General features: G+C 43.3%; 2 protein-coding genes across 2 annotated transcripts; both read right to left on the minus strand.

Moving 5' to 3' along the window:
* Nucleotides 1-729: 729 nt before the first annotated feature.
* On the minus strand, nt 730-2,100 carry LOC123187692 (mitotic apparatus protein p62). Its single transcript, XM_044599610.1, has one exon. It carries the CDS (start codon nt 1,998-2,000, stop codon nt 1,200-1,202), a length of 801 nt encoding a protein of 266 aa, XP_044455545.1. The 5' UTR covers nt 2,001-2,100; the 3' UTR covers nt 730-1,199.
* Nucleotides 2,101-2,731: 631 nt separating this feature from the next.
* On the minus strand, nt 2,732-9,733 carry LOC123184854 (probable pectinesterase 66). The gene is made up of 4 exons (XM_044596899.1): nt 9,460-9,733; nt 3,736-3,961; nt 3,210-3,640; nt 2,732-3,124 (listed from the first exon to the last, which is right to left on the minus strand). Exons 1-4 carry the CDS (start codon nt 9,660-9,662, stop codon nt 2,971-2,973), a joined length of 1,014 nt encoding a protein of 337 aa, XP_044452834.1. The 5' UTR covers nt 9,663-9,733; the 3' UTR covers nt 2,732-2,970.
* Between the last annotated feature and the right edge of the window lie 1,092 nt (nt 9,734-10,825).

Below are 10,825 nucleotides of genomic sequence, written 5' to 3' on the forward strand. Positions count from 1 at the left end.
TCAATTAATGATTCCGACAGAACACGCGTGCGGCGCGTGCAGGAGAGAGCGACGAAACCTATTCGGTGCCTTAAGCGCTGCTTAAAGACGTTTTCGTAAATGGGCGCACTCCCCCTGTACTCTAGGTCTAGTAGCGGGCCGGCCCATATTCTTTCTGTTTTTTGTGTGTGTTTTCCACCTGAGTTTTCAATGTTTTTTCCTTTTCTTTTTTCCCGATTCTTTTTTTATTTTATAAAATCGAAGAAGTTTTTTCAAAATTGGTGAACTTTTTTCATGCAAGAAGCACAATTGTGCTCCACGCGGAAGCACTTTTAAATGCAAGAACATCTTCCAAAATCCATGCCCTTTGTCGCATATCATTTTAGGGGTTCTTTGGATTGGAGTACTAGCAATTATTTTCAGAAGAATTTTTAGGATTCAGTTTTGTTAATATTTTGAGGGATGCGCTTACAGAAATTTATGTTCTGGACTTGGCAAACCAAACAAAGCTTTAGTTTGCTATACGCTGCTATAAACGAGTTGGAAAACTGGATCTGTAAATACCCAAACTATTCTCTTTGCGAGGGCTCTGAATACCCAAGTTGACATGCTCTTCGAGCGAGAGATACTATAAAGATCAGCTCTCGAGAAGAAAAAAGAAATCTGCTACTACCAGCGTGCTAGCTAGCCCAATTTCGGGATGAATTCATCATCTAGCCTCCACTTGAATTAAGACCATCAAGAGAACAATTTGAGTACGAATGACATTTGTATTGCATATACAGAGCAACACGATTACAGTTACAGTTACATTTTTCTTATTTCTACTTTGCTATAGGGCACCCTATATCGAGTACCCGAGCTCTGCATGCATGGTCTCCAAACATCGCGTGCTCGAGTACAAGTACAACACTCTCACACACCATATCTATAGGTACACACACGTAAAACTGCTAAGCGTATACACCACATCTGCTTAGCCCAAACGAGGCCGTGGTATATATACGCAGTAAAACACCGATGCCAAACCCGTGGTAGCACGGCAAAATATCATACGAGGCGGCATCCTTGATTGCTTGCTATGCCGCATGCACTTACTTACCAGTAAGGATTCTGAAGTAGGATCGGTGTACGTACGTAGCTGTAGATAACCAACCAGTCTGCTGTAACTTGGGTCGTCGTCGTCCTCGCGCGCGCGCGCGTGCGTGCGTGCGGGGTTGCTACATGGCGCGGCCGCCGCCGCAGCGGTAGGTGACCTCGCAGGTCTTGCCGACCCGGAGGGTGTACTTGTGCTGCGGCTTGACGAGGAACATGGGCAGGCGGAGCAGCGACTCGCACACGCACCCGGGCTCCACCTCCTTCAGCCACCGGCAGCAGTCCCGGTACGCGCGGTGCTCGTCGTGATCGTCGTCGTCGTCGTCGTCGTCATCGTCGTCGTCGTCGTCGTCGTCGTCGTCCTGCTCGTCGTCCTGGTCCTCGTCCTCATCCTCGTCCTCGCCCTCGCCGCCCTCGCCCTCGTCCTCCCCCTCGCCCACGTGGCGTCCGCGGCGGCGGCGGCGGCGGCGGTGGTGGTGGCGGCGCCTGCGACGGGTCCTCCTAGTGCGACGGTGGCCGGCACGGACAGTGCCGTTGCGGGTTACAGCCACGTGGAGCACATCAGGGTCGGCGCTGATCAGCGACGTCGCGTTGCCGCCGCCGCCACCACTATCATCTCCGCCCCCGCCCCCACCTCCTCCGCCGCCGCCGCCTCCCTTGTCGTCCTCGTCGTCGTCTTCGTCCTCGTCCTCGTCCTCCTCGTCGTCGTCGTCGTCGTCATCGTCATCGTCATCGTCATCGTCATGATGGTGGTGCTCCGGGCTGGTGGGCGGGAGGATGGCACACGCCTGGCTGGCGAGGGCGAACTGGCTGCCGCAGTACTTCCTCACCTGCCCGAGCTGCGCCTCCACCGCCGGCGGGCCGAGGAAAGGGACGAGCAGGACGGCGGCGAGCACCGCCACGCGGAAAGCCGAGCCGGCTGCCATGGCTGGCACGCCAGAGGCTCGACCGTCGATGGAGGTCGATGGATGTAGCTCAACTCCAGTTCTTGGAACGGTCTGGGTGTGGTTGCTGCTGGCTGTCTCGGCACGCGCGTTCTTATAGGTGTGTAGATTGGTGGTTGTTGGGGAAGTTGGATGCGTGCGTGGGGTTTTTCTTGGCATGTCTGCTGGATTGGAGTGGAAATGTGGGTGATGAGTTTGTAGGTGCTTCATGCCCGTGGCGTGAGAGTTCTACTGGTCTTGCCCTCTTCTTTTTCCCTTTGGAACATTCGATCAGTCTTCTCCGTATTGTTCGGTTTGCAAGGGGCAGCAGCTCTTTGCGTGACTTGCTTATTTTACGTGGCCCTTTGACCATCATTTCAGTGTTTACACAACATATACTTGCAATAGAAGGATTTACAGTTATGGCTTTGCTATTTGACTATTTTTGCAATCGCTCGACGGTAGATGGGGAAGTGGCGGCCCGAGTAAGGCGGAATGGCAAGGCGGCGCATCACCAACAACACGGCTGTGGGTGGCAAGGGAGGGCGGTTAGGCCGGTGATAACAGGTGGGTCGATGGTAAAGTCGGGCCGGCAGAGTAGATCATTGAACCTATTTTCTTTTCTCGAGCGAACAAAAATGTTGGTTCCGTTTCTACTAGTTTTTTAGGTCATTTTTACTAGGGATATATGCTTGTCATAATTCTCAGCTACAAAGGGGGAAACTCTACAATTCTCCATTGCACCTCTTGTACTACATCAAAGGGGCCCATATATACACCTTTATTTAAGGACTGAAACTCTGTAAAATTCCTCAAAGGTCTTAATTTTGTGTGTGTCTCTTCTGTCTTGTTGCTCAGTCCTAACTCCTAAGCCCTTCTTCCCCATTACATTGGATCATATACCTCGAATATACAGCTCGATTTATTTTGCTACTACTGCTAGTCCATAGCTATCCGGCCACAAGTGCCTCAACTAGGGCTGATTGGATAGCCAACCGTCATCGATGAACCTGATGTCGACGAACCTCTGCACCTCTGCATAGCTCATGTGCTTCTCCCATGGCACTCTTCCGGCGGTGCCGGAGCCCGGGCCACTGCATCCGACCTCCGCAAACGTCACCTGTGACCTGCCAAAGAAACAACCATGCGCGCGTAAGCACACAAACGTCAGCCAAAAACAGCACCGTGAAACCAGGAGCTGATGTAACTCACACATCTTGGCCGGGCGTCCACTTGTCCCACCCCTGCGGGACGACGATGCCGGCCATGTTCACCTGGAAGAACACCACGGTGGCCTGCTCGTTCCACGCGCGGCCGAGGTACTGCCGGCCGGAGCCGGTGATCGCGCCGCCCTTGAACACGAGCGCCGCGCTCCTACCGCCGGCCCTGCCGTGCGCCGTCACCCACCCGGGCTGCTGGGACCACGCCGGCATGTTGGACACGAGGGTGCAGTCCTCGTAGATGGACTGGCCGTAGCCGAAGATGAAGTCGACGCCGCCCTCCACGAGGCAGCGGCGGAAGTAGTGCCGGCCCATGAGGTCGCACAGCGTGTCCTGGAACCCGTGGAAGGCGCAGTCGTAGAACGCGCCCTTGTCGCCGTCGATCAACACCCCCACCGCCGGGTGCCCGCCGTTGAACGTGTTCTGCGTTGCGTGACAGAGCATTCTCGCGTTAGAGAATCTGCGTTTGTACGTGTGTGTCACTGGCAAGTACTTTGTGGACTGCAGGTCGTAGTTACCTTGAAGGCGATGTTGCGGGCGACGAAGTTGTCGGCATTGACTCTGAAGGTGGCGCTGGTGTACGTCGGCGAGATGTCCGTGAGGTTGCGGCGGTTCCGGCCCGTGATCGGGATGCCGGGCGCGTCGGTGCCGTAGCCGTGCCCGTCGAAGTTGATGTCGGTATTGAAGGAGCCGTCACCTTGGAGCAAAATGAAGCCTTTCTGGCTTGGGATTGTCACCTTCTCCCTGCATGCATGCATGCGTAAATTAACGTGTCTGGTAGTGCGAGTGCAAAATCAGCAGGCTGTTCATATAAATTCATCAGAGTAGTGCTACACCTACGAAAATAAGGAAATTTATGTAGTAATTTAAGTAAGCTTGCGTAGATGCAGGATTATTGAATGTCATCAAGAGCTAACCTTATTAATTACTCGTATAATGAAATTGACTATACGACTTTTTTCAGTCAAATTTTATCTCTCATCCTCGACTACCATATTATGAAAAATGATGCAAGTTATCATGGCATTCTTGATATCACCCCTGTCATACAAACGTGACACCTGTCATACAAATGTGTTGGGCATTGCAAATAGAGAGTCAACCAAGCAAAACACCAAAAGCACATTTCATATCTTTCCTTGCCCCCTCCTGGTGTGCAACTTGTACTTTCTCTCCTCTTTAATTAACCTGCCACGTCAATTTTTTGCCTATGTGGCGGCTTAATTAGCACCTGTAGAGGATGGAGCACTGGGAGGGGTCAAAGGTTGGCTATTAGTCTTTCTCTCTTTCTCTTTCTTCTCGTTTCATGCTTTTACCTACGATCACGATATAGGCTGGTTCTCACATAATAGCGTACTACTTCTCTTTTTCCATCTCCCTCTCTTTCACATAAGCAAAAGTGTCATGCAAGAAGGCTTTATAGCCTACTACTCCTTCCGTTCAGGTGCACAAGATGCCTAGTGGAAACAAGAGATTCCAAGAGTATTAGTTGTGGTTGTAATTTATATCCTTTGTAACCCATGCATCACCTCGTTCAGCTCCCCTATGCAGCAGCCTTTAACTTCTCTGCTCTCCTTCACAAACATGATACTATCTCAATCCTTTCATCTCCGCACGTGCAGGATTAAATGTCTCTTTCATTTGTTTTTCAGGGCACGTGATGGACTCATTTCCTCGATTCCAAACATAACGATGGCCTATCACAGTGCGTCTTGGCCGCAAACAACTCCTAAGGCTGGTGACAATGGGCAGGAACTTAGGAGTAACATCACACACTCCAATGCAATATGCTTATGTGGCACATATTTAATGAAGAAAGAGCTTCTTGTGGTAACTAGCTAAGTTACCGGAACATCACACACTCCAAAAAACAATGAGTCTATGACCTAATAAATACATCGTTGCATGACACTACATACATGTTCCTACCCACTATGGAGGTAGTAACATAGTCTAGAGAAGTGTGTAGGTTACTAGCTTATGTTCCTGCCCATTGTGACCAGTCTAAGATGCCCTATGCACATGGCGGCGATGGGGGCGGGGTATTATACTTGCACTAAAGAGATGAGGAGTCATCAATTGATGTACTTAATTAGGCGATGTAATATATTTATTCACTAAAGAACTAAAGAAGATACATTTGGGGGTACTTTTGATGCTTAGCACATTATTAGGGCAGTCCAATGCATGGTGTCTTAGTTATATCTAATGCCATTAAATACTCCCTCCATTTCTTTTTACTTCGTATATAAAATTTGGTCAAGGTCAAACTACATAAAGTTTGACCAAATTTATATAAAAATATATAAACATTTACAGTACTAAAACTATATAGTATGAAAATATGTTTCATGGTGCATCTGATAATATTGATTTCATATTGTGAATGTTTATATTTTTTAATATAAAGTTAGTCAAATTCTATAAAACTTGACTTTGACCAAACCTTATATGTTGACTAAAAAAACGGAGGGAGTATGTATATTTAGATATAGCAGTCCCATTGTACTATATCTTACTGTTACATTTAAAAAATACTAGTCTTTCATATGCACTTTGTCCTCACTCGTGTGCATCCGGGTTCAATTTTTCAGTTGGTCGCCATTTTCAAATTGCTCCAAACCAAGCATGCCAAATTTTGATGTTCCTTGTGAGTAGGCTCTTGGAAAAAAAGGAATTCCTTGTTGATATGAACAGTCTATCATTCTTAGTAAGCCAAGATGTTACATACACCACCACTCATTGGAACTTATGTCCTCGTCGACCCAGCAGAAACATTCTCTCTTAGCACATGTCCATATGCGCCAATGCCAACATTCACATGTGCACAATGTTGTGTGCCATGAAGGGCCACACATGCCATGTGCATATCTGCGCCTCTGACCCGTATAGGCCCGTGTAACCTTGAGGATAGAATCTAGTACCATTTGTAACGCACCTGACACATCCATTGAATCCCGACTGTTACGTCTGATGGGATCTATACTGGCAGCACATACAACGGTAGTCTCTTATGCCACATTATCCCCACTCATGTGCACCCGAGATTCCTATTAAGTCAGGATGTCACACCTTTTTATGGGCAAAACATAGTTGGGAAACGTGAAATAATCACATGTCTCCCTTTAATGTCGCAGTATTAGCTGCTGCATGCCCTGTAATTAATTTCACTATAGTAATAGCTTATGGGATCAGGCTCATATCAAACAAGAAAATGAAAAATAACGGGCACTACAATTACGATGGCCTAACAAATATGTACGGGCTTGGGTGGCCATCTACTCTTTTAAATCGGGACGGAGGGAGTACTGGAGATAGGACCCTTAGCTTGTTTTACTAAGCACTGTAATTAATCTTCTGATCCGGTGTGGCTTAATTTTCCTATTTTTCAGTCCTTCCCTTTAGTTCACAATTAGGCACATGGTTCAGATGCAAAGTTGATCCCTTAACCAATTAAATACAATATCACTTAGATACAACACCTAAAAGGAAATGCATTGGGGGTGATTATCTCTAAAATAATTCTACTAATTTACAATTATGCGTTGAGACCCAATGCATTTGGAGTGCCCTTCTATTGATTTCATATTTGCTTGGGTTTATATGGCGTTCTCATTTTGTCTTTAAGTGAAATATCCTGAAGTTTAACTACATTTATATCCCATTAGAATTCCAAATAAATTTATAGAAACAAATGTTAATATCTACAACACCAAATGAATTTCATATTTCCTCATATTTATATGGCATGTTTTTTCATAAGTTAAATATATTTATGTTTGACTACAATTATATCCAATAAAAAGTCTAATTGACATTATACAAGCATATATTAATATCTATAATGCCAAATCAACATCACAAGATATATCATTAAATACATATTCATAACTAGGGTCGCGCTATTCGTGACCCTGGTTGAGGAATAGCTATTCTTCACCCCCTTCTATTTTAACATCAATCCACCGTATTTCAAGTAATGTAAATTTTGCCTTACTTCATTTATTGACCAACTAAAGTAGGGAATAAACCCTACTGAATTTTTTTTCTTACTTCATATGCAAAAAGAGAGCATAAGAAAATATATAAGTGCCGTAAAATTATTGTATGTTACATATAATTATGAACATAAAAACATAGTTTAAAATATACATAAATGTAATTTTTCTGTTCTTATGACCTATTTTTAATGCCAAATTTTACGTTGCAAATCAATATGAATGTAACTATTTGTATACCAAATATAATATATTTATGAAACAGCTGTAAGATTACCTTGGGTGAAGAATAACTTATTCTGCACCCTGGGTGATGAATAGTATTATTATTCATAATTATTCATTGAGTGCTATAAATGTTCATATTTTGTTCTATAAACTTGGTGAAATCTTAACAAGTTTTATATAAAATATGATTTATAAACCTTTTGAACCCGAACTAAGAGATTATAATTCTAGTTGTACCGAAAGACAAAGTAAGTACGGTGTACTACTTTTTCCATTTGTAAACACATATCGTATGGGAAATCATCATGTTACGTAAAATTCTTATTACTTTGGCATATGATTGAGGAACACAGGATATGTTTGGATCTGGCCCAAACTTACCCCATCAAATATTAGGCTAATCAAATAAATTTATTATATTTACCTGCCGATGAGTTGGCTAAGATATTACCAAAAAAGATTAACTAGAATGATCTCAGGGGAATTGTCATTGCTGAAAATTTGGCAACCAACCAAACATAAATGAAAATAGAGGCTAACACACGCTTTACCGCACCATTCTTCTATTTTGGAATTAATTTATTTTTCTTCCAAGAAGTTATACTGCAGAGACCCTGAGCACGACCTCTGTGAGTGCTATTGTGCTAGCTATTTAGGCAGGCCCTTTCAGTTTTTGGAAGGTTTTGTTCTGGTTTTTTCTCTACCAATTTTTCTTTTCATGTTTGTTTTTATTTTTATCTTTTAAATATATTTTATTCATCAATATTTTAGAAAATTATGAATATTTTTTAAATTCAGGGGCAGAATTTAAATCCTTGAACATTTTTTCAAATCCATAGATGTTTTCATCAAAATTGTGAACTTTCTAAAATATTCCGTGAAGGTTTTTTCAATTCCTTGAACATTTTTAATTTACTAATATTTTAAAATCCAAGAGCATTATTTAAATTTGTGAACATTTTTAAAACATCATGAACAATTATAAAACTCATGAACAATTTATTTAGAACTATGACCATTTATAAATTTGTGAGAATTGTTCAAATTCAGAAGAAAAAAAATTAGTTTGTGGTTTTCCTTGGGGATTCACAATGAAATTTAAAATACCTGCTTGTTTTTAATTGTTTTGAAAGGTGTTTCAATAGAATGTCAGTTTCAATATAGACATGCAGGACCCATGGCCCAACCAGACCCTTTACAGGCGGAGTCCACTTCAAGGAAATAACATTGAAGGTCTCCTAGATCTCTATTCCTAGGGAACTTGCTTCCCTTTTTCCTTGTTTGAAGTCATGAATATTTTTCAAATTTATGAATAAATTTTTTAATTTGGAAACCTAATTTAAATTTTGAACAATGTTAACATCAAAATTGTGAATACTTTCTAAAACTCCGTGAAGAGTTTTTCATTTTATGATCTTTTTTATAAAGACAAATAATCCACAAACAATATTTAGTTTTTTTACCATTTTTAAAAGATCATCAACAATTATAAAACCCATGAACCTTTTGTAGAACCATGAATAATTTTTTATGTCCGTGAATTTATAATTTACAAACATTGAAAAAATTCATGAATGTTTTATAAAATCTGTTAACATTTTTGGAAATTCACAAAAAAATATACCTGAATGTTTTTAGTTTTTTTTAATATGTTTAATAGAACATTGGTTCTGATAATGTCGTGCGGGGCCCATGATCCAACCAGACCCTTACAAACGCGAATGTCTCTGCCTCAGGGCTTCGCGTGAGAATCGTCTGAACCGACAAAAAAAATATCAGCTAGGTGAAGAATAACAAACGCGCCAAATGATTGGTACCTCCTCTATAAATTAATATACAGAGGTAGTACATCCGTTTGAGCGATAAGTAATATGAATGAGAGGGAGTACAATTAGTTCTCCCTACAATCCAAACACACCTATCACGCAAGTAAACAATAATTCTTTAAAAAAATTGCTCACAAATAAACGATATGATTAGCATTAGCAGTAGTACTACGCTGCTACATGCACGAACCTGTAGCTCCCTTGCTTGACGTAGATCCTGACCCACTGGCTGTTGCCGTACGGCACGGCGTCCACCGCCGACTGCACCGTCCAGTAGTCCCCTCCTCCATGTTGATCCACGGTGATGGTCCTGGCCACCGGTGCCCAAGCAACGCTCAATGCCGGCCATCGGAGCAGCAGGAACACACCGACGACGAGGCAGAACGGCCGCATTCCGCGCAAAGTACTCTGGTCGTGAAGAAAGTGTTCCCGGCGTAGTCGGTAGCTGAAGCAGTGTGACAATGGATCGACATTTGTGTATTTATAGGCGTTTCGTGCCCACAGATACAATCAATCGTCGGTGCAGTGTCCCAGAGATATACTTTTTTTTTGTGGGTAGTGTCCCAGAGATATACGTACGTGTCTGCGTGATTTATTTATTTATTTGACTTGTAACACCATGCATTCCATTAACTTTTTGATCATCAGTACAGACACAAGCGGTCATATACGTGCGTATACACTTATCCCTATAAACGCACACACGCACACCTTACCCCTATCAGCACCTCCGAGAGACTGAGCCGGCATATCATCTTGAGATTTACGAAGTCACCGTAGGCGCCTCGTCGTCGACGGAAGGTCTCCTCCCACCGAAAGCGCATCGCCGGAAATCCTGAAATAAATCCAGGAATAATGCGAGCACCAGGATTTGAACCCTAATGGGTTGGGGATACCACTGTCCATCTAATCATCTCAACCACAGGTTGGTTAGCATGCATTCCATTAACTAGATTAAAATGTATATCCTGCACTCTAAAAAAAATGTATACCTTGCATATTTGCATGTTGTTATTACTTGGTATATAAAGACATTTAGTTGTAGAAAAAGGGATTGTGCTCAAAATCGTGTTTTCATATCCACTGGGATATCTCTATCTCTATCTCTTCTCTATCCTGACGTCTAACACATTCCTCCCGTCCCCGCGTCCTTCTCCGAGGCTACATGGGGGAACCCTAGCCGCGCCCGCCGCCGGCCTCCCTCCACCCTCCCCTCCCTCTCGCTGCCGCCGAGAGCCACCGCTGGGCAAAGCCCAGGCTGTAACACCCCCAGTGTCATGCTACAGTAAACCTCTGTGATTAAGCTAATTATTTTTTCAAACAGTGCTTAATCACCTTTGTTCAATATCCCATTTAAAATTCCAGTCAATTCAAATTCAATTGAAATTTGAAGTTGCACAAAAGATGCTGGAAAAATGTTCACCATTTAGCAAATATTCCAAAACAACTTCTTGTTAAGGAAAACAACATCACCATCAAGTCAAGTGGGCCAAAGCATTTGAAATCAGTGCCAAAACAACACTATAAATGTCTAAATTCATTTTTGAAAAATGCCA

Source organism: Triticum aestivum, chromosome 2A (genome assembly GCF_018294505.1).
Source record: "Triticum aestivum cultivar Chinese Spring chromosome 2A, IWGSC CS RefSeq v2.1, whole genome shotgun sequence".
NCBI classification, from domain to species: Eukaryota; Viridiplantae; Streptophyta; class Magnoliopsida; order Poales; family Poaceae; genus Triticum; species Triticum aestivum.